The 23,745-nt window shown below is 45.2% G+C and overlaps 1 protein-coding gene and 1 long non-coding RNA gene across 5 annotated transcripts in view; both read left to right on the forward strand.

The window, feature by feature from the left end:
* The first annotated feature begins 476 nt into the window (after positions 1-476).
* LOC144313211 (uncharacterized) lies at positions 477-6,525 on the forward strand. Of its 4 annotated transcripts, XR_013378955.1 has the most exons (6): positions 477-532; positions 1,102-1,221; positions 1,669-1,769; positions 2,181-2,320; positions 2,824-2,881; positions 5,997-6,525. It is a non-coding gene; the product is annotated as an uncharacterized LOC144313211 (long non-coding RNA). The 4 variants fall into 4 exon arrangements; XR_013378937.1 differs by having other exon boundaries at positions 2,181-2,881; XR_013378943.1 differs by lacking the exon at positions 477-532 and adding an exon at positions 539-697 and having other exon boundaries at positions 2,181-2,881.
* Positions 6,526-15,432: 8,907 nt separating this feature from the next.
* The window catches only part of SAMD5 (sterile alpha motif domain containing 5), a 57,382-nt gene continuing 49,069 nt past the window's right edge, over positions 15,433-23,745 (forward strand). Inside the window, exon 1 of the mRNA XM_077896412.1 lies at positions 15,433-16,096. Coding sequence (XP_077752538.1) covers positions 15,650-16,096 — 447 coding nt within the window. The 5' untranslated portion in view covers positions 15,433-15,649. The remainder of the gene's footprint in view (positions 16,097-23,745) is intronic.

The following is a 23,745-nucleotide window of genomic DNA, read 5'->3' on the forward strand; positions in this document are numbered from 1 at the left end:
TGCAGCTCTTCATTCTCATCATCAGCCCAGCACTTATTCATCATGTTAACATCAGCGTTTACCTTGGTGCAGCATGGCCTCCAGGGTAGTATCTTTTATGTCCAGAGGACTTTTCACCACACCTGGCATAGGGGCACTTAGTACAAGGCTGTTGACTCAAAGAAACAGAGAACAGAGGGGACACCTAAGTGGCTCAGTCGGTTAAGCATCTACCTTTGGCTCAGGGTGTGATCCTGGGTCCTGGGGTTGAGTTCCGTGTTGGCCTCCCCTCTGAGAGCCTGCTTCTCCCTCTGCCTCTTTCAGTGTGTGTCTCCTGAATAAATAAATAAAATCTTTAAAAACAAACAAACAAACAAACAAAACAAGAACAGAGGACAAAGAACAAATTTGCAAAGAAAGATGATTCTATTTGTAGCAGATGGAATGAAAGATCAATTTAATTGGTACTGAGCCATTATGAGCACTTGTCCTTCAGCGGAATCTTGAACTTTGGATTTAAAGCAAAAGAGATCGTTCAGAGATGGAGTTGAGGGTCAGTGAATTGTGTGGGATAGATGTCTATGGACTGGGCGATGGGACACAGGTTTATTTAGCATCAGGGAAGAATGATATCTGCCAAATGGGCCAGAGGAGAGGCTCAGTGAGGCAGCATTACCAGTGGGAAGGGAATCAATGCAGTGTTCCAAAGCCACAGGAGGTATGGAGGAGAGGAGGGACCAGTGTCCTGTATGGCAGGGCAGTAGGCTCAAAGTGAGACCAAGCAGGGGCTGGTATCTTTGATCAAGCTAATTAATTTTTTACTAATATTAAGAAACATGACATTTTTTCCTACTTATCTACAGACTATTTTGAACTTCCTTTTGTCTTAACTATTGTACATTTGAGATATCTATATAAAAGGGGAATTTGGAATGCAATATTATTACAGGGAAAATAGAACTTTACTAAAGGACGTCATGTTAAAATATTTGGCTTATAGATTACTCTGTAGTTTTTTTAATAAAGCCATTCACTAATTCCTTGTTTTATAATAGCACATAAGAGTTCCTTTGAAAGTATGGGAAAAAAAGTTTTTTTTTTTTTTTTCTGTGTGTTTTAAAGAAAGGCAGAGTGCTGTGTTTCTAGCACAGGCTGACATCGACACCACTTGCTTCAGAGAAATCTGCCCTTGCCTGAAATTCCATAGGAACTAGAAGATATAGAGACATAAATTCCTGCAAGGTAACATAATTTATTGTTGTATTCTTATTTATCATCTAGTTGTCTTCTCAGAGACTTTCCATTTTTTAATGGACACGCTAAGATTTTTGTCAAAAAGAATTTAAACACTTTCTCCATTAATCTCATAGAACTTGTTGGAGAATATAGTTTTTCCAAAGATCCTAAATTTCAGTGTCTTTGGAAAAAGTCTATGTTATAGCTTTTCTATTTTATAAATCTTTCATGGTATTTTTTTTATAAGTTATTCCCCTTCTACCTATCAAAGCATAATCTATCAGAATTTTCTGGAAAGAAAAAAATTGCCTTAAGTCATTTTCACTATTTCTAGGTATAGAATTAAATTAATGCAATAAAATTTAAAGAAGAAACTCTTCCTTTCATATAGCTTTGGTGCTCATTTCTTTTATTTCCTTTGTGCCTGAAATTTATGTCTCTCTGTGTTCACAGTGACTTGTAAATCGTCTTTACTCCTCTCCACCACTAATCTCAGGCCCTGGAAAAAGATTTTTGAGTCCTGTGATTTCCTTTCCTGCGGCATTTTTAGGGTGGTAGGTTATATTAAGGAATTTCAATTAGAATGTAAGTTGGGTTATCTGGAATCCTATCAAGTATAATCATCTTTCCCTTATCTAAAAACAAGACTAATACTTCTTTTACTAATACAGTAATTGATGCTCATATTTATAACCCCAAGTTACCACATTGCCTTCTGAATCAAGAAGGTTGCCAGTATGATTGCAGCAGGTATTTTATTCATACTAATCCATTAAAAATGTATAATCCTATATTACAAAGTTTTTTTTATTAGTCAGTTCCTTTGATTAGCTAGATCAATTCTTTCTTTGCTTTATACCAGATAACAGAACGACTGTCAAATTGTTAAGTTTGATTGTTCCAGTTTCTCATTTCTTACATGTAAATCCCATCCCATTTTACTCTGTATTTTTCTCTATGCCAAGGTCTGGTCAAAGCATACCCTCCTCAAGCTCTGCACCTGCACCTGAGCATCTCGACGCCGCTGAAGGAGAACACACAATCCTGTTTACTGGTCTCATTACATTTATGACCGTCAGCCTCAAACATTGCCCCAAGATTGCCTGTATGCCTGCCATATTTCTCCAGTCAATGCATGCTCCCACACTCTAGCATGACTGAGTCTACACCATTTCTCACTTCCCCTGCCTTCCTCCCCTTTCTCATCAGATGACCTTGCCTTTGGTCAGAGTCAGAATAGAACTCTCACATCCTCTCATCACCAAACACCCTCACCTCCCTGTGTCTGTCCCCACAGACGCTGCTTTTGGACCTGTCACAAAGCAGGGGAACCAGCTGGGCTCCTGCCCAAGGCTGGACCCTCCAAGCCCTGGACTCCTTCCTCTCCCAGCCACCCAAGGGCTCTGTTCTTGCACCACCTGCTTCCCCTCTTGCTAGATCACTTTCTCCATAGCCCTGCATCTACCAATTTCTCCTGTCACTAAATAAGACTTCCTTTAGTTGGTACCCTTCTCTGGTCCTCGCCCCATTTATCAGATCCCTTACACTCACACCCTTGAAGTGCTTGTTTCTATGGCCACCTCTGCTTTCTTTCCTCGGTCTTTACAGAGCCCATTCTGGTCAAGACTGTTCCCAACAAGGCCAGAAACTGGCCTCCAGATCTGAGGTTAGTGTTGGTTCCCATGTCTCTGGATCCCTCAGCGACAGTGGATCGCTTATTCCCTTCTTGCAATGGCTTTATTCACAGCTCCTAGATCCCCACCTCACTGGCTTCTCCTTCTGCTTCCCTGCTGTGGCTTCTTAGAGTCCTTTTGATTCTCCATGTTGGGATGCCCCGCATTTTGATCCTTGGCTCTCCTTAATCCAACCTTACTTCTTTTGAGGACTTTAAATACCAACTACATGCTGAAATGGCCCCTTTGCATTTCTTTCCCACTGTTGTGCCCTAGCTACAACCCCCTCACTCCTTGACAACTCCACTGACATGCATTAGGCATCTGAAACTCCAAGTGTCCAGATGAAGAGTCCTACTTCCTCTTCACCCCCACTCCCAATGCACTGCTCTCCATCTTCTTCATTTCAGAATGTGGCAACTCATTCTCTTCGTTGCTCATGCCAAAAATGTAGGAGTCCACCTTGGTTCCTTTTTTTCACAGTCCACATCCACCAAGTACCACTAGTACATCACAGAGTCTGAACACTTTGCACCATGTGTACCACAATAGTGGTCTAGGACCCCCTGAAGAAGCTTCTTGGGTGGCCTCACTTCCTCTGATCTTGGTCCCTGGGGTCTCTACTCCATGGAGCAGTCAGAGGAGTCCTGATAAATTACTAATCAGCTCAAGTTCCCCTCAGAACCCTCCAGTTGCTCTCTACCACGTTTGAAAAAAGCTCCAACATCCTTTTGGTGACTGGTCCTATCTCCCTCCCTACTCAATGGCCACCACTCTCCCACACTTTGACTTTGCTCTGGTACACACACCTTCTTGCTTCCCCAAATGCAGTATGCTTGGAGCTGCCTCAGTACTTTTGCATTTGTGGTGCCCTTAACACTCTGTCCTCCAAGTATTTCAGGATATTTTTTTCTTCTTTCCTATATTTTTCTTCATATTATTTACCTTCATCTGAAATACAGAGCTACTGATTTAAGCTTCATGAGGATGGAAACTCTGTAGCTCTTGGGCACAGCTATTTCTCCAAGCTTAGAATGATGCTTGATACATGAGAGCACTTAAGAAAGATTAAATGACAAATAAAATAATGTCATAAAATATCTTTCTAATTTTTAAGTTCTAGTTCTGCCCTACTTGTACACAGAACATGAACTGTATATAGAGCTCCTTTCAGCAATTCTGGTTCTGGCCCTCTGCAAATCTGACCTTGACATAGTATTTGGGATCTCTGATCTCTGTGACCATCAATCTCACCCTCTGAGGAATATAAGTGTTGTGTTTTAATTACAATAGGCCATCTTGTGTCTGTCTGCAGGGTTGTAGGTCACCCTACAGGAAGAATGTGAAGTTTATATGGACTGTGTATTTGTTATTATGGACATTTAAATAAATGTAACATAGTAAAGAATATAATGAGCCAAATTTACTATCACCTAGCATCAACAATGAACCCATGGCTAGTCTTATTTCATATATTATCAACTCTTACCTCTCCAGATTATTTTGAAGCAAATCCCAGGCTTAATATCATTTTATTTCTAAAATTTTCAATCTATAGAATGTCTACACTTAAAAAAAGGAAAACACATATAACTACAATATGAATATCATACCTAAAAATTATCAGTGATTTCTTAATATCAATTTAGTCAGTGTTCACATTTTTCTCATTTTCATGTAACAGTATTTAACTGTGCTTGCCTGAATCAGGTTCCAGAAAAGAAGTCCATATTTTAAGATTGGTTGATCTACTTCTTATTTCTCTTGTTAAAGTCTTCTCTTTCTCCCTCTCAATTCCTCTCCCCACACCAAACCTACCCCCAACATTTTTATTCAAGGAAACTGGTGAGTTTTGTCTGCAGAGTCTCCCTCAGTTGAATTTTGCTGATTGCATTTATCACATTTTCATCTGTTGCATTTCTTAATAATCACTAGATGTAAAGCTCTGATCAGTATCAGGCTCCATATTACTTTTGGCAAGAGTACTTCACAGATAGTGTCTACTTCTAGTAGGAAGTAATAGTAATATCTGAGTGTCACCTTTTTTAGTGATGTTGTCAGCCTCTGACATTATAGATCATCTGTTTATGTGGATTTTATCTACTGCTATTTCACGTTAGAAATTAAAGTTAAGAAAACTTTAAAATATTTACTTAAACTAACAATAATAAGTTCTTACCTGTTAGCACAAGTAACATAATTTCATGAGAAATAGTTATATTTTCCAAAATAAAAAGCTCATAAGAAAGGAAACAATGTTTTTCATTTTTACAAATCTCTTTAATGTCTAAGTTTAATAAAATAGATGACAAGAGTTTTCTATCTGCTTCTGTATTCAATCTGTTGCAATATGTTGCTTTAGTTGAAGTACATTAAAAAAATCTAACATTCACAAAGATGTGTTGTTGGAAGTCAAAGGATTATTTTAATATACCTTTCAGATAATTGTAGATATTCTTGGATACTATACAAAAACTTGACAAATGGCTGTTTTCTAAAGGTTAGTTACAATGTGAAATCTGAAACCATTTAATGAGCTTTTAATATTCTGCTATATTAAAATCCATTGGTTTATCTTGTTCTTTGCATAGATCTCTTACCACGCATGATTGTGACATATTTGAAAAATACTGAGTCACTGATATATGTAGATCTTCCAAATGTGGACATATTTCATTGTTAAATATCAAAAAATTCATTAATAACCATCAATGTTATTTTTTAAAAGCCTGTAAGTATTGGGAAGCAGGCAAACTTATGGTGGCAAATTCAAGTTTCCCAAATTTAAATTTTTATTGGAAAACTTGAATCTTACCATAGGCAACAGAGTCATTGTTTTGACAACCACTTGTCATTCCTTAAAGTAAAAATTGTGTTCCATGAAGAAAGTGGCTAGTTCAGCTGGTAACTCAAACAATCACACAAGTGGTTTTCAAGGAGATGACCATCAGAGATATTATTGAGCCTAAGTGCTTAATGAGTGTTTCCCATTTTATTACATGGAATAATTTTTTAAGTACCTTGAGGTCAAGATTTAATACAATTAATAATTTTTGCTGCTTCATTAAGAAATTCTTAGATGAAAATGGCTTATTTTTTTTCTTGCAGTGTGTGGTAGTAGAGAATGCAATGAAGCAGCCACCAGAGGGCTGCTTTTATTACACCTGTGAAGCTCTTGGATAAAACAAGACAGCGGTCTAACGTGGAGCTTCCCTTTGAGGAGAGTGAGCGGAGAGCTCTGCTTCTCAAGAAGTGGTCCCTGTGCAAGCATCAAGAGCACGCAAAGGAGAAGGATGCCATCACATCTATGCTTGAGTCCCAGCAGGAAGCTCTGCAGGGGCTGGAACTCATATCCCCAGAGCTACATTAGGAGGCTACCAAGCGGGACCCCAACTTGTTCCCCTTTGAAACAGAAGGGCCAGATTACACACTACCAATCTCCAGTTACCAGCCCCCTGAGGGCAGGTACCATGACATCACCAAGGTGTACACACAGGTGGAGTTTAAGAGATAGAGCTGCAGGCACATGTCCACAGAACACACTGCCCTTTTAACCCAGAATGAGCAGGGCACAGGCCTGCTTGTCACAGAATCAAGCATGCTGTGAATAAATACCTTTAATAAAGAAAAAAAAAAAGTAGTAGAGTTGGTGCCACTGCCATGATAGGTGGGTGCTGAGGTATCAATAGTTTTGCTGTCACTTTTGATACCATCAATATAGATATTAAGACAGTGAAAAAGGCCAATAATGTCTTCATATTGCCATGAAAATAATACTGAATTTTGGTGCCCCTGAACGAGTCTCAGGGAACCTTTGAGATTCACTGGTAAATACCTTACTTTATTGGTAGTTACATTAGTAATATTCTAAATTTTCTAAGCTGGGATGCTCTACGAAGAAACTTCTCCCTATCAGTTATTTTGTTTCTTGAGGTACAGATCCTATAGGAAAAGAAGGAAAAGTGCTAAATTCATTTCCTTTATGTACTAGTTTTTAAAATAATGAAGTGGTTCTCTAACATCCTCTAAAAGCTACCAATTAGGGGTTTACTAAAATATCATAGGAACTTACGAATTTAAACATATTTGATCAGTTTCAATTCATTACACTTATGATCATGATTGATAATGCTCAAATTATTCCATCTTTGTCTGATGGGAGCTTATTTCACTTAGTTCCTGTGTCCTTTGGCACGTCTAGCAGTCTTTGGCAGATACTTTGCCCTTCTGGTATGAAAAAACTCTCCAGATAATCTGAATCATTTCCTTTCCTAAATCTGGAATCAGGCTTTCTTGTTGTTGTTGCCTTTTGTTTTTATTTTGTTGTTGTTTTCCAGATATTTCTTTAAAGAATCATAGTTCCTTTTAGTGAGAAACAGTATTAGAGAAACAGAGTTTGGGTGCTAAGATCTCATTACTATAGAGTCAATTTAAAAAAAAAAAAATTTTGGAGAGCTAAGAAATGTTTTTGTTCTTTTGCGGGATTTTTTGCCTTTCTTTTAAGATAAAATACATTATGAATTCATATTGACATTGTAGATTAAAATTTAGGACTATAGAGTTCTTTTTTAAAAAAAAATTCATTGATCTGATAACTCTGTCTCCTTTCAGTTGTGCCAGAAATATTGGATCTCAACACCAACATTACTCATTTGATTTATGCCACATTATACACATAATAATCTCTGTGTAATAACTCAAATACTACCATCAACAGTCTCATAATTGAAAACAGTTTACTATCTGTTGCTGTTTTTCTTTTTTCCTCCGGGCAATCCCATCAGACATGTATGGTCAAATTACTACTTTTAAAAGACTCCTGGATAGCTCCTGTCTATGTAGTTATGCTACTACAAAACAAACAATTTCATTTTGTTTCTTTTTTTTTTTATATTTTTTTTATTTATTCATGAGAGACACAGGGAGAGAGGCAGACGGAGAAGCAGGCTCCATGCAGGGAGCCCGATGTGGGACTTGATCTCAGGTCTCCAGGATCACACCCTGGGCTGCAGGCAGACACTTAACCACTGGGCCACCTGGGCGCCCCAATTTCATTTTATTTCTAATTTGGGGAGATTACATTTTAAAATTTATTTTTATTTTATGCTTATGTTTCATGGTTTCACAGCCAAATCCATGAAACAAAATTATTTAAAGTCTAAGTCCTGTCCCCATCCCTTTCTCCATTTCCATCCATTTCTTTTTGGGTAATCATTTCAAAAATTATAGGGCATATATTCATGACTCCTCTTCCTTAAATAAAGAGGAGCATGCTGTAAGCATCTTCCTCCAGCTTGCCTTTTTTTTTTTTTTTCAAATAGTGATATCCTGGAGATCACTCCATGCTAGTGGGTGGAGATAGTCTTCATTCCTTTTAACAGTTGCCAACTACTTCATTGTGTTAACTTCTTCCATATCTTATTCCATCAGTTCCTTATTGATTGGACATTTGGACTGCTTCCAGTATTTAGCTAATACAAACAGTACTGTGATGGGTGGTCTTATCCATACTTAATTAAGAACATTTTTTTTCACTAGTATTATTTGGGGGACAGATTCATAAAAGCAGGATTGCTAAACTGAAGGGTAAATAAACATGAGATTTGCCGGATATTGCAAATCTCCCTCGATTGGGGTTGTGCTGATGATTTTTTTCTCATTTCTCCACCTACCATTTTATCCTGCACTTTGAGATGCTGGCACTGGGACTCAGTGTACCACATTTCTGATGTATCAGCAGGCTCCCTGTTGAGTTTTGGTTAACAGTGGGTTAAAAGTAGACTGCAAGGCAGGAAAAAGAAGGAAGGACTTGCAGTCTTCTGCTGTGTTCTGTCTTCCTGTCAGGGTCCCCCACAATAGTTTTTCATCCAATAAGAGTAGGATTCAGTGTCTAACTTTCTAAACTCCTAGAAACCTGTCTGAGGTTTCTGCTTCAGCCAGTCACCAACCCACCCCAGAAACCTCTTCTCTGTGGGGCCTCCTTTGAACTCCTGGTGTACCTGCACCAGAGAGAGGGTGCCCTTTCCTCAAAGGTCTGATTCTAGCTCACAGGGTCTTTTCTCATAACCAATCAGGCAGCTTGCCTTTCTCCTAACCAATCAAGCAGCACAGGTTTCTCAGGATTCTAGGTCCCCGCTCAGCAGGGCTCCTCCTCCAAGTGTCTGTATTCTCATAATCCCAACCTCGTTTCTTGGTTTCCTCAACTTTTAGGGATAATAGCTACTTCCTGGACTTACTACATTATGATACTGAGGGTTATTTTTGTTTTTTTAGATTCACTACTTGGTTAATAGTTCTTTTAAAACTTAGGTAATGTGAACTTCAACTTGAATTTGTCCTGGTGTACAATATAAAGAATGTATAATTTATATTTTTTCTGGGCAGGTTCCTGAAGACCCCCTTTCCTTGCCCATGTCACTAGCAAGCTCTCTGAAGTCAGAACACCCTTGGTAAGAGCATACTGCCAAGACCATGACCATCCAAGAGGGTCTGGGCTCACTCAGATAAGATAGCTGAACAACCCCTAGAGAAAATCCGAAACTAGACTTTGGTAAAACTGATAAACTGAAAAGTTTTAAAGATGTAGTCAGGACATCTACTACACCTGGGTTTGTCAACTATCCTTTTAGGAATGGGGCTTTGCTATTCTAAGGATCTGATGCTCCACCCAGGTTTTTTTTTTTTTTTTTTTTTTTTTAAAGATTTTATTTATTTATTCATGATAGTCACAGAGAGAGAGAGAGAGGCAGAGACACAGGCAGAGGGAGAAGCAGGCTCCATGCACCGGGAGCCCGACGTGGGATTCGATCCCGGGTCTCCAGGATCGTGCCCTGGGCCAAAGGCAGGCGCCAAACCGCTGCGCCACCCAGGGATCCCTCCACCCAGGTTTTATGTTGACACATAAAGTCTGAGATTTCATACGTATGTCAAAAGTGGTCTCAAAAGTCAGAGTTTCAAAACTGCAATGCACACTACCTATTTCCAAAGCTGGAAAAGTGATAAGAAGTTCTAATTATGTGCCACTTTCTTGTAAGTTACGGATTTAAGAGTTTTAGAATATATCTTCCGGGATCCCTGGGTGGCGCAGCGGTTTGGCGCCTGCCTTTGGCCCAGGGCGCGATCCTGGAGACCCGGGATCGAATCCCACATCGGGCTCCCGGTGCATGGAGCCTGCTTCTCCCTCTGCCTGTGTCTCTGCCTCTCTCTCTCTCTCTGTAACTATCATAAATAAATTAAAAAAAATTAAAAAAAAAAGAATATATCTTCCAATTGCAAAATTAAAAAAAATATATTTTATTTTTCAGTAATCTCTATATTTGACATAGGGCTCAAATTCATAACCCCAAGATCAAGAGTCTTGTGGTATATCCACTGAGCCAGCTAGGTGTCCCTCAACAGCAAATTTAAATCAAATAAGAAGGAATAAAGATTTACAAAAAAAAAAAAAAAAAAAACAGAAAACATGAAATTACTTTGCTTCAAAAGAGATGACCTACAACCCCCTAAGCCATCTGGAACCAAATAGACCTCAGGAAGTAATCTGCATCAAATTGTTTGTCCTAACTCCTGAATTGAAGTCAACTGTTAGATGGGAACAACTAATATTTATTAAATTTGTACACCTGGTCATAAATTGAGGGATTTCATTGTTGTGATTACATAAATAACTTGCACCTGTCTGAAATAGCTTTCATCAATATAATTTCATTTGCATGAGATTATACAACCTAAGTTTAAGGTATTTTGCTGACAGATTTAAAAAAAAAGAGAGAGAGAGTCCTAAGAGCTGCCTATTATTATTTAACAAAATACTTCACCAATCATTTTTATCTTCAGAAACACTGGACTAATACTTTCCCCTTCTTTGTGGGTGCATTAAAAAAAAAAATAGACCGTTTGGGGATTACCAGAGATAAGAGGATAAGAATTTTTAAGAATGAATCTCATTTTATTGTAGATCACTATTAGCATCTTGTTTGGCTAGCTTTCTGTTAGTGACCTTCTGGTCTCTGAGTTCTTGAACATCTTTTTTTTTTTTTTACCCTTTGTTCCTTCCTTAAAGAAAGTCCTGTTATAATAGAAATGAATCATCTAATGGTATCCTGCTGCGACTCCCTACTGCTCCTTGTCTCTCCTTCTTGCATATATGTGTTGTCACACACAAGTATAATGTATACAGCTCAGACATTTTAACAGACGCCTCCACCCAGCCTGCCGCTACTGTAGTTGCCAACCCAACGCCTCTCTCCCAGCCACTGGAGCACAGATTGCCCGTTACATCACTCAAGTGTATTGTTCTCATTTCTCCCGATGGCATATGTTCCTTCTAGAGGCTTTTTAGCTCAGAATTAGGGAGAGGTGAAACATATTCTGCATTTTGAGATTAATATTATATATACTTGACTTTTACAAGGCTAGACACCCTAGGGACTGACATTTAATAGATGTTAATGGAATTTAATTTTTACACACCCTGTGTGAGAACATTTATCTTTGAAATGCTATGAAACCTTATGTGGCACCAAGAAAATTTCAAAACAAATTATTTTTCACTCTATATCCTTAAGTTATGGAGTTGGAGCAAAGTGGAAAAGCTGTTTATTGATATTTACAATTTAAAACCTGAATATAATTATCATTCATTGATTAACTGAATGCACCAGTAAGGCATTTTGCCAGAGGTATGACCAGTACAAAACAATTCTAAAATGGTGCCTAAAAAGAAACTTTTTTCACAGCCTACTTTTCCTTGATTTTCATTAGGCAAGAAGTTCTTTCTGCAATAAATGAGTGAACAAATAAATAAATCTGGTCCCAAACATATTAAATAATAAACAGAATGATAAATGTTACATACATTTTTATGTAAGAAAAAAAACTCTAATAAAGCAATACCACTCAGAAGTACTTGTAAAATTATAGGTACTTGACAGTGTGTGTTGAGTAAATTAATTTGTTCTAAGGCTATGCCTAAGAGCATAATGGCCACTTGTTTTGTTTAAGTGCATTTTTGTCTGGATGTGAAATATAGTTTAATTTCAGATTTTGGCTAATGTTATGATTCAAAGAATTTGGATAATTAATTAAAGATATTAGAAAATATCACCTTTGTAATCTTCCTAATTCATGAACTAATACATTAAAAAATCCCTATCCATTTATTCTCTACATAGTTAAAATGCTGAAATTTCTCCAGTTCCAATTCATGAAGAAAACTCTTCTCTTTTCTACCTCAGTGACTGGCACTGGAATGCCTACAGAATAAACATTTGATGAGTAAATGAATGATTTTGACAGCAGCCAAGCACTTACAGAAAAAATGAAGTAATATAGCACATTGCAAGGAGCAGATGAGGAAACGGATCTGGCTGTTGCCCTGGTTCTGTCACGAGCTAGCTGTGTGAACTTAGGTTAGTAAATGTGGATGTTTGAAATAATCTTGAAGGGCCTCCTACCTCTCAAATCCTATTTCCAAATCTTAAAGTTAGCCAATCATTCCTGCCAGTTTTACTTTGGACTTTGCCATGGGTAGAGACACACTTTGGCTATAAAATCTCCGCATTTGAAGTTACATGCCGTAGCCTCCAGAACTAAATCTGCTTAGGTTCGCTATGCTATGGCAAGCAGTAGAAAGATAGAAGCCTGAGGGTTCACACATAAAAGATGTAAGCAAATGTAGGAGACAAGTAGGATATCTAGAAAAAGCATCTCTACAGTTCACAAGTCTCCAGAGAGCAGGTTTTCTCTAGAGGTAACAGTAAGTTTTATTTATGACTGATTAACAATTGATTAATTTATAAAAGGCATCCCTTCCAAAGAGAGCACCAGAATGCTTTATTTCCTAATTGGATGGTGACTTTGCACATAAATAAAGGAGAATCACTGCTGCCTGTTGGGGAGACAGTTTGACGCTGCAGGTTTGTTCTTGTCTCCGTCCTGATTTACTGTATGACCTTGGGCCAGTCATTTATCTTCCCCTAAACCAGTTTCACTAATTATAAAATGGAAATAAAAATACCTGCTGCCTTCACAGAGGATTAATGAGACAAGGTGAATGTCTAAGCTCCCATAGGGGAAAGGCTGTATATAAGCAAGCAAAGAACTGCTAAGCAGCCCTGTTGGACTTTCCTCACAACGTGGGAAAGAAAAAGTCTGCAACGGGGGTTCCTGGGTGGCTCATTCAGTTAAGTAAGGATCTGCCTCCTGCTCTGGTCCTGATCCTAGGGTCCTGGGATCAAGCCCCTCATTGGTCTCCCTGCTCAGCGGGGAGACTGCTTCTCCCTCTGTCCCTCCCCCTGCTTGTGCACATTCTGTCTCTGTCAAATAAATAAATAAAATCTTTAAAAAAGGAAAAACCCCACAATGATAAAGTCCTGGAGTTTTAAGCTTCCTAGTCTCAAAAGAGGGACTCCCTTCTTACAAACAGTCCCACTGCTTCCTCCAGCATACAGTGAGTGCCTGGGAAGGTTAGCAGCTAGGAGACAGGAGCTGAATTTATCCCTCCAGAGTTCTAACCCTTGCTCCACCGTGAACAGTGACATCTGGGAGGGGGTAGGGGAGCAGATTAGTGTTCTGCTTCCTCAATTTCTTCTTCTGTAAGATACTGGATATAATATTACTTAGAGACATGGAGACGCACCCATAGGTAGATGCCTGACATACAGTGAGTTCCAAATAAGTATCTCCTATAATCTAGGTCTTCAGCAGCATAATTCAGGCTGCTGAAATATTTTCCTCCTAAAAGTCTAAGGTCCTTATGAAAGAGCGGCGGGGTGTAAAGATAAACGTGATGCAACATTTGTGATTTAAAAGGGGCGCAGGGAACTACTATAAAGCTTTGATTCAGCTCACTTTCCTACGGTGAATAAAATATTTGGACAACGCCTTAAAATTCGCCTGCGCGACCGCAAGGGGACACTGTGAGTCTGCTTTGGCCTGGGAGAGGCGGCGGCAGCGCCGGGCGGAGAGGGCTGGGTGCTCCTAGCATCCCAGCGCCCAGGAGAAGCGCACCCGGAGCTTGGGCTCGGGAAGGAGTGGCCCTGACGGCCCGGCGGGGGGCGGGGCGGGGCGGGGCGGGGGCGGGGGCGGGGGCGGGGGCCCACAGGTAGCCCGCCCGCCCCTCGCGCCCATCCCCTCCCACTCCGCAACAGGTTCCCTTCTGGCAGGTTCTTCCAGGCAGCTCGCTGTTCTTAACGTGGGAACCGCTAGTGCCTGAGCTTGGGAACCAGACACCCTTCCTCTGCAACCCCCCCAAATTGTAGGGAACATTTTTGGGTGCCCCTGCGTCGGGTGTTTTGCTGGGGGGAAATAAGGGTGAAAGCAGTTGTTTGGTGCTTTAAGGGGCCTGTGTCCCTAAAGGGGTTAAGCTCTTCTGATTTAGGGAAAGAGGACCCCCCCCCGCCCCTTTGCCAAAAAAAAAAAAAAAAAAAGGCAAATGCGCAGTTCTGGAAACGAGTCTGAAATCACCAGTCGTCCGTCTCCGAGGTCCGGGGCTCGCGGCTGGCGCTCCCCACCGGCGCCCGGCGTAGGTCCTGAAATAGCCCAGGTGGGAAGTTGAATCGCCCTTCTGCGAAGACCGGGAGGACCGTGAACTTGCTCCACCAAGTACCTGGACGCAAATTCTCTAAGCCCCGGGAAGAGGGGACGCGGTCGGATGACACGGAGATGTAGGCGAGGCTCTGGGTCTGGTGCACCTGCCGCCCGCGCCCCCACGCCCAGGCGTTCGCCCCGGCGCTGAGCAAGACCGGGAAGCTCGACCGACTCCGCTCCCCGGAGGGCAGGGCCGCGCGCGCAGAGGCCCGGCCGGGCTGGCGTTCCCGCGTCCCCGCGACCCCGCGACCCCGGGCAGCGGCGAGCTCCGCTCCGCAGGCTCCAGGACGGGGCGCCGGCAGCCACCCTGCACCGCCGCCCGGCGCTCGAGCGGAACCCGGGGGTGGCCCGGACGCCACGGCGGAGCCCGGCGGGGCAGGGGGCCGCGAGGAACGCGCCCAGCGCGGCGGGAGCTACGACCCCGTCCCCAACTTTCGCAGACTCGGGGGCCCGGGAAGGCAGAGCCGGGCAGCAGCAGCAGCAGCAGCTCCTTCGAGCGCCCCGGACGCGCCCCCGCCCCCCCGGGCCCCGGGTCCCCGCCGCCCCCCGACACTGGCCTCGCAGTGGCCTCGCGGGCCGAAGCCGGGGCGGCTGGGGAGGAAGGGCGCGCGCAGACCTCCTTCCACGGGCCGGGGAAAGCGGGTTAGAGAGAGCCGCACGGAGCGCCCCGAGGTAGCCGCCTGAGCCCCGCGGCTCCGGAGCCCCCTCGCCCCGAGGACCGCAGCGACTCGCGCTCGCGGGGACCAGGCGCCGGCGGCGGCCCGGAGCCCCCATGCGGCGCGCGGCTCCCGGCGGGTCCCGGCCCAGCACACTCCGGGGCGGCCCCGCGCGCCGCTGACCCGCGCGAGTCCCGCGGCTGAGCCGGCCCCGCCCCCGCCCCCGCCCCGCCCGCCGCGCCCCTCCCCGCCCGCTCCCTCCCCGCGGCGGCCGCGGCGGCGGCGCATCCAGGGGCGGCGCGGAGCGGATCGGCCGGCCGCCGGCGCCTGCGAGCTCCCGGCTGCGGGGGATTCACTTTGCCGCCCTTACGCTTCTCCGTCCTCGCGCTCCCCGGGGCCTCCGGGCGCCGGCCCTCGCCTGGCCTCTCCGCGGAAAACTTGGCCATTCCCCGTCCCCTCGGAGGAGAGGCTCCAAAGTTCCGAGAACTGGTGCGGCGGCGGGGCTGCGGTCCCACCATGTGCACCAACATAGTTTACGAGTGGCTGAGAGCGCTGCAGCTCCCGCAGTACGCCGAGGCCTTCGTGGATAACGGCTACGACGACCTGGAGGTGTGCAAGCAGATCGGGGACCCGGACCTGGACGCCATCGGGGTGCTGGCGCCCGCGCACCGCCGCCGCATCCTGGAGGCCGTGCGCCGGCTGCGGGAGCAGGACGCCGCCGCCGCCGGCCTCTACTTCACGCTCGAGCCGCAGCCGCCGCCGCCGCCGCCGCCGCCGCCGCCCGCGGTCGCCGTGCCCTCCGGCCGCCGGGGGGAGCCGTGCGGCGGCGCGGCCCCGGGCCCCCGCGGGGACCCCCGCAGCAGGGAGCTGGTGAGCTACCCCAAACTGAAGCTGAAGATCATGATCAGGGATAAGCTGGTCCGCGACGGCATCCACCTGAGCAAGCCCCCGTACTCCCGCAAGGTAAGCGGCGGCGCGCGGGGCGCGGGGCGCGCGGGGCGCGGGGGGCACGGCCAGGCGCCGCGCCCCTTCCAGCGACCACGGGGGGCAAGGGTGCCTCGGGCACCGGAGGTCCTCTTCTCTGCCCCTTCTGTATTCGCTCTTCAATCCTTGCTTGCTGGTGTCACCTGCGGTCGCCAAGACGCGGTCCCCACTCCCAGGTGTCGGTTCTAAACCAGGACCGAGCCCCCGCCTAGGCTCCCGAGCTCACCTGCCGGGAACCCGAGCGCGGCGCTGCCTCGCGAGCAGAGGCCGGTCCACATGCCCTGCCCAGCGGGGTTCAGGTCCGAAGGGGGCCCGGGTGGGGAATACCACCCCGCTCTCTTTTTTCTTGTTCTCTTCCCTGGCTTTCTGAGAAACTTCCAAAAGGGAAATTGGCCAACTCTAGAAATTCACGCCCTGTTGCTCTCAGTTCCCTGGAGTCGAATCCCTGCCCTGCCCTGCCGCAGATTTGGAAAGTGAACCACTGACCTGGACATCCTGGGGGGACATCCCATGTCCACTTGGGAGGAGTTTCTTCGACTTAAGTGCAGGGAGGTGATCAGTGCTAAAGACGCTGGAGATAATGGGGCCAGTAAGGGTCTCCTGCCCGGGTCTTTGCTGGGGCACCAGTTGGGTTTACTGTTAATCCAGATGAGACGAAGCAGGTACAGCTGTGAGTTCTGGAAAGTCTGAGTCGACTCACGTTTGGAAACAGAGAGCACAGCCCAAAGAAGTGAGATGTTCAGTGGCCAGAGAGGAATTCCCTGGGGCGGAAGCCACAGAAGGAGCCCAGGGGTTATGGCAACTGCTCTGTGAGGAAGGCTGAACTACGGACCTGGGCAAGGAATAAATAAGCAACAGAAAGTCTGCTTTTCATACAAAAGCTCGCCCTCCAGCTGACTCTGCCCAGTTTGGGTTTCTGGATGCATCCGGGTAGAGGGTCCTGTCTTCAAAGGGAAAAGTAGGCAGTATAGGCAGTCCCCAAGCCTGCTCCTTGTTACCCAGGGAAAGGAGCCCCCTCCTCCCTCCCAGCTGGAAATCCTATAGAGAAGCCCAGAGGGAAACGGTGGCAAAGAAGCTGCAGCTGGGGATGGGGGTCGGGGGGCAGCTGTCCCCACAGCTCCCGAACCCAGAAACATGGATCATCTCAAAGTTTTGCGTCACTTGATTTGCTTTATATTCTTAAGTAAAGGTCATAATGTCCGGATTTAAGGAAAGGCAAGCAAAAACTTGGTAAAAAGTGGGTAAGATAGATGAAAATGAAGGGTTTCATATTATCCGCATGTTATCTTGTAAGAGAGAGAGAGGCAATTTGGGTAACCTGCTTGGGAGTATAAATGTGTCTTATGAAAATAAATAGGGCAGGTCTGAAGGACGGTTGGCCTCAAATTAAGCACATATTCCGGTTACCCGCTCTGGGTTACTGATGTGTGCCTCCGGCAGGGGAATAGAGAGGAAAGCGTGCTTTTCCTGGGAAAAGCAGGCAGGTGGAGTTAGTTAAGGCTGGCGTGGATAGACGGGTTGGACCCCTGAAGGTGCGTTCCTGGAGATAGCAGGCCACAGGAGCTCAAGGCGGCCCGACCCCTGTGATGTACATCGCGGGAAGTGACTTGGGTGCGGGTGGAGAAGATGTGAGCGCGTGGGCACAGGGTGAGGGCACAGGTCAAGGCCTGGGCAGGAGGAGATACAGAGAACAAGGTGTGTCACCAGGGCTTGCTTATCCTTCAGGAACAGGGCTGTGTCCAGGCAAGAGGGCAGAGGCCACGGTGGGCTGGAGAGGAGAGCTGAGTGCAGGAAGCGTCACGTTTGGGCCTGGTACTTAACACAGGCACAGATATCAAACTTAGAAGCCGAGAAAGATTCTTGTATGGACATGAAATGTGTGGGTGTCGGCCTCAGACTGTACCCTCCTGCCCAGATCAATGTGTAATATTTGAGCAAGTGCAAATTTCACCTTGTGTCATAATACTGCTTATTTTCCGTCTACGTGATTCTTTCCGCCAACTCCTGTATAAATCCCATAACAACGTTTGGTAACGAAGGTGCATCCCATTTGCTTTCCGTACACATTTAATTCTGGTTCTTGACTTGATGAAAGAATAAAGTGGGGGCAGAAGTGTTTTCGTACCTCCACTGACGCTCCGCCTGGGGGCCAAAAAAATAGAGATGACAAACTGAACTGTAAAAAAAGTTCTTTTCCTGTACTTTTATATATTTGTTACAAGAAAAGCCTGCAGTCAGAACTGGAACATAATTTTAACGCACGCAGGTGTGTAGAGCCAGATCACGTTGGTCATTCTGGATTTGTTGCTTCTGTGTGCGTTGCCTCTACAGTTTTGGGTTTTAAATTATTTAAGAATTGTCTTCTGACGCAGCTTGTTCCTGGGCAGACAGCACTAGGACTTTTCTGTAAAATAGGATCCACATTATAGTGTCTCGAGGCTCCGTGGCTGTGTCATGATCAGAATGAGCAGGTGTTCATTAAGTGCTTTTGGGATTCTCCTTATTCGAGGGAGCCTCGCATTTCATTTATGGCCATTTGCATCCTTGATCCCTGTGGTTTTTTTGTGGGTGGTGGTTTTTTTGTTTTGTTTTGTTTTTGTATTTTGGCGAGAATAGTAGATGGCTTGAAAGCAGGTTTATACCATGGATGGTCAGGGCGGGAATAGCAAATCTTTACAGAGGAAAGTAAATTGAAGAATTTTCCCAAGAATCACCAGAAAGGACCTTAGGATTATAGGATTTGCTTCAGGAACAGTTAAAGTTTGGGGTACTGTGCTGCTGTTCTGGGTTCATCTTACCAGCTGTTGCCACCTTCCCTTCTTAGGTGAATTACAGTGTAAGTAAAAGGTAAGTTTTGCTTTGCTTTCCAAAGACAGTAATTAAAAGCTAAGTTCAAAGTAAGTTCTTTGTTTTCCAAAGCAGGTCTGCAGCTTTAGAAAACAGGAGCTTGGAAAGAACACTGCTTGCAATCAAAAAGCGATTGGATGAGTCCCTTTTCTGTCCTGTATTTAGCTTCTGTGACTGCTGTGATTAGTGGAATGGGCAATGTTTTCATGGGGTAGGGATTAGATACAACTGTATACATACTATCTCAGTATTTCACCTGGCTTCCCTTCCAGCCTCTAGGCTCTAGATTACTCTGCTTGGCCAGTTGCAGAAGCCCTGCCCTCCAGGAACTTGAGGTGAAGCAGGGAAGACATAAAATGGAATGAACAGTAATGCTAAAGTGTGATGATTGCTCTGGTGGGGAGTACATGATGCCATGGACAGGTGCATCCAACTGCATTTGCAGGGAGGCGGGTCAGGGCAGGCTTTCTAGAACTTGGCATTTGGTCAGAGAACTGAAGTTTGGGAGGGTTTGGACTGAGGAAGAGCAGGATCCTAAGGGGAAGAATATTCTAGACAGAACAGTACGTGCAAAGGCCAAGATCCCAGGGAATTGAGCATGCAATGGGGCAACGGGAATTTAAGGGGATTAAGTCTGGCTGAAGCACAGAATGCCTGGAGGGAAAGGCAAGAGATGGAGAGACAGGCAGTGGCTGGTCCTGGATGGCTTTGAACTCATATTTAGGAATTTGGAGTGTATCTTGAGAGGGGGGCTGTTGATGGATCCTGACCAGGGGCAGGGTGAACAGCTAGGTTGTTGCAGAGTCAGGAGGGATTTGCTGGTGGCCTGGACTGTGTGGCCGCGGGGGTGGAGCAGTGGGGGTAACTGAGAGGTGGAATGGATGACAGTGTGGATGCCCGGGGTGCAAGGAGAAAGGTCGAGATGACGTGCAGATGTCTGGGTTATGATTATGATGCTATTCTCTGCCGAGGTAAGGGACTCAAAAGAAGAGCACATTTGGGGAGAAAGATGTTACCTTCAGGTATAAACATACAGAATATTTTCATTCCCTTAAAAATCCTCTCGTGTTCCTCCTCCCTAGAACCCCTGGCAACCACTAATCTTTTTCCTGTTTCGATAGTTTTCTCTAGAACATCCTACAGTTGGAAGCATCCGGTATGTAGTTCTTTTGGATCAGCTTCTTTCACTTAGCAGTGTGCATTTAAGGTTCCCCCATGTCACCTCATGGCTTGACAGCTCATTTCTCTTTAGCGCTGAAACACATTCCACCGTCTGGATGTATCACTGACAACTTTCTAATGAGGTTTGGCTGAGAAGACAACTGTGGCTACAGCTGGAGGGGAAGGGAGACTAAGGCAAGGGAAAGGTTTTGTGGAGTTATGTGGTTTTTTTTTTTTTTTTTTTTTTTTTTTAAGGATGAGAGGAACTGGAACATGTCTAAGTGTTGGTGGTAGGGAGCCCGAGAAAGGGGACATCCCACAGGTCAAGGTCTTGGAGGAAGTGGGAGGGAATTGTACCTGAAGCACTGGAAGGAGAAGGTGGATTTGCTGCTAGTGGGGGAGGGGTGCCTTCTCCAGGGTGAGAGAGCAGAGGAAGGATGGGCGAGGTGGGGGTCACATGGAGGAGTCCTCATTTCTCTGTTTGACCATCTGATACTAGTGTGGGGGGGGAGTGGAGGGTTTAGAGGTTTATGGAGAAGGCTGTGTTCATAAATACTGGTTGCTATGACCTGGTGCATACGGCTGTGCCTAAACGTAAACCGCACACAGCAGTTCTTATAGGATGTACGTAACTACACGTCTGTAGAAGGTGCCATCATCATTAGTGTGTACCTGGTGCAGGTTGCAGGCTCTGCCTGAGATTTGCTCAAGTCCTGTGTGTGTGGTTTGGCAGCGCTAGGAAGTGCGGTGCGGCAGGTGGGAAGGGCATGGGCTCCGAAGGGTCTCTGTTGGGCGGCCGGCCTGGAAGAGAGGAAAGCAGGCCCCGGGGGTGGAGGGGGGGGTGGGGGATTGGGGGGGTGGGGGGGGTGGCGGAGAAGATGGGGCAGGCTTCTCGACTTCTTCACTTGAAACGTATGTGCCTGCCATACATTACCAGTTAAAACTGAGTTAGTAGAAACTTATTTAATAATTAATAAATAAATAAATAAATAAATAAATAATGCTGTAAGGGCGTTAGGCTTCATTCACACCTCAACACCGTGAATTTAATTATGTAACAAAACTCCCAGGGTAGTAGGTCTGCTAATGGATGCTCCAGAGACACGGCTGGGGATGAAGGAATATGGAGACAGAGGTGGCGTGAGGGCCAGGGTGAGGATATAGAAGTATTTAGAGAGACAGAGGTTAGGGAAGGTAACTTTGGAGTTTTGCTTTGGGTCCTGGCAGAGCTGAAATGACAACAGATCTCCCTCCCCCACATTCCTCTGCCTCCATGGGGTTACCAGGGATAGATTGGAAGCCAGCGAAGTTCAATTTTCCCAACTCAAATCAACATCCTCAAGGACCCTCAGCCTAGGCAAATGAAGATCCTTCTAGGCTTCTCTGTGTTTAGTCCCTGATTGGACCGTGGTGGAAGGAAAGGGCCGGGAGGAGATGACTTTCCTCAGGCTCTTTATAGTTTACTTTCCAGAGAGTTTCCAACATGTGGACTTAGCCAGCCAGCTGTCCATCCATCTGCCCATCTGTCTGCTGAAGGAGCATGACACGTGGACCTTGTACCAGTGTTGGTTCATACCCTCAGAGTCCCTTAGGTGAAATTGGAAGCTGGCCCCCATACACAGAGGGGAGAGAAGGACCAGAGCGGGTGGACCAGGCCAGATTGGTGGCGGGTTTGATGAGCAAGGGACCTGACATGTGAGGCTTGTCTTGGGAGGCTACACAGTGAGTAGCTCTCTGCACCTGCCTGCCTGAATTGTAAAGGTTTCTATAGAGGTTTTAACAGGGTAAAGTCATGTATATCACTCAGATGATCTCAGTGACATGTTCCTCTCTCAAGGCTGCGTTCTTGAAGTCCTCCCAATGTGGGAACAGTGGGAGTAGCATTCATTCCAAGAACAGGGGAAGAGGCGAGGAGCCTCTGATGGCTGGAGTCCAGCTCTTGGGTCATTGGGTGGTCACGTTCCCTCCCTGACCTTCTTCAACAGCTAGGCCCTGGGGTTACTGCAGTGAACCAGATAGACACGGTTCCTGCTTATAATCAATGGATGTGTACGTGCAGGGCCTAACCCAGTATCTGATGTGCAGTGGTGGTACCACATAACAGTTGAATGTAGGATGTGAAATGTGAAGGTGATCTGGCTGTGACGTTTGTCACCCCTTTTTTTTTTTGCAGGGAAGTGAAGTTTCTATTTAGGGCAAATAAAATATTGCACACAGAAAACTTATAAATGATAAAATGCTAAATAAAAAATTATTACTGCTACTAGATATTACTCCTAAAAAAAACCAGTTACTCCTAGTAAATCAAGAGCATAATCCAGTTGTCTTCTGAGAGTACAGAATAGGAAAAAGGGATCTCCTCCCCTGATCTAGATATTGCATTCATATGCATCAGCCTGATGCCATCATGGCTATCTCGGGAGGCTGTGTCTCAGAGGTAGTTCATCCTGAGCTTATAGACAACTAAATACTACAGATTTATTACACATGCCGTTGTCAGGCTAGGTTTTTCCAGCTCCTGTTATTGTAAACTTGTGGAATTTACGTTTGTCTCTGACATTTTATCTTGTTGGTTCATTCTTTTCAGACACTTGTTTGTCTCTTTTTGTATATTTTTTATTGGAGTTCAATTTGCCAACCTATAGCATAACATCCAGTGCTCATCCCGTCAAGTGCCCCCTCGGTGCCCAACACCCAGTCACCCCATCCCCCCACCCACCTTCCTTTCCACCACCCCTTGTTTGTTTCCCAGTTAGGAGTCTTTCATGCTCTGTCTCCCTTTCTGATATTTCCCACTCATTTTTTCTCCTTTCCCCTTTATTCCCTTTCACTATTTTTTATATTCCCCAAATGAATGAGACCATATAATGTTTGTTCTTTTCCGATTGACTTAACTTCACTCAGCATAATACCCACCAGTTCCATCCACGTTGAAGCAAATGGTGGGTATTTGCCCTTTCTGATGGCCGAGTAATATTCCATTGTATACATAGACCACTTCTTCTTTATCCATTCATCTTGCGATGGACACCGAGGCTCCTTCCACAATTTGTCACCCTATTTCTCTTTTTTAAGATTTTATTTATTTAGTTACAATAGATGTAGAGAGAGAGAGGCAGAGACACAGGCAGAGGGAGAAGCAGGCTCCATGCCAGGAGCCCGACGCGGGACTTGATCCGGGGACTCCAGGAAGGTGCCCTGAGCCAAAGGCAGGTGCCAAACCGCTGAGCCACCCAGGGATCCCCAATTTGTCACCCTATTGATCATCGGGGTTGATTCAGTTGATCTGGAAGGCAAGATGAGTGTCCCCTTACCCCTTCCATGTGCGTCTCTCCCAAAGCTGTGCACTCGGTCTAAGAGGGTGACCTTCCCCAGTAGAGGAGGACCATTCTTTGGTCAAGGGTATACAAATAGCTGTATTCCTCTGCTAGATCCTCCAAACAAGCTCACAAGGTCCATTTGTAGGAGAAAGTAGGGTAGTCAAGCTTCCAAGACCCTGGACACATACAAATGAGGTACCGCATGTGGCAGTCTACTTTTTGAAAGAAACAAACAAAACAGTTGAGTGTTGTTTCCACAAATGCCAAGGGTTGGTGAATTTTGTGTTTGTGTTTGTTTCA

Source organism: Canis aureus, chromosome 1 (assembly GCF_053574225.1).
Source record: "Canis aureus isolate CA01 chromosome 1, VMU_Caureus_v.1.0, whole genome shotgun sequence".
Classification (NCBI taxonomy): Eukaryota; Metazoa; Chordata; class Mammalia; order Carnivora; family Canidae; genus Canis; species Canis aureus.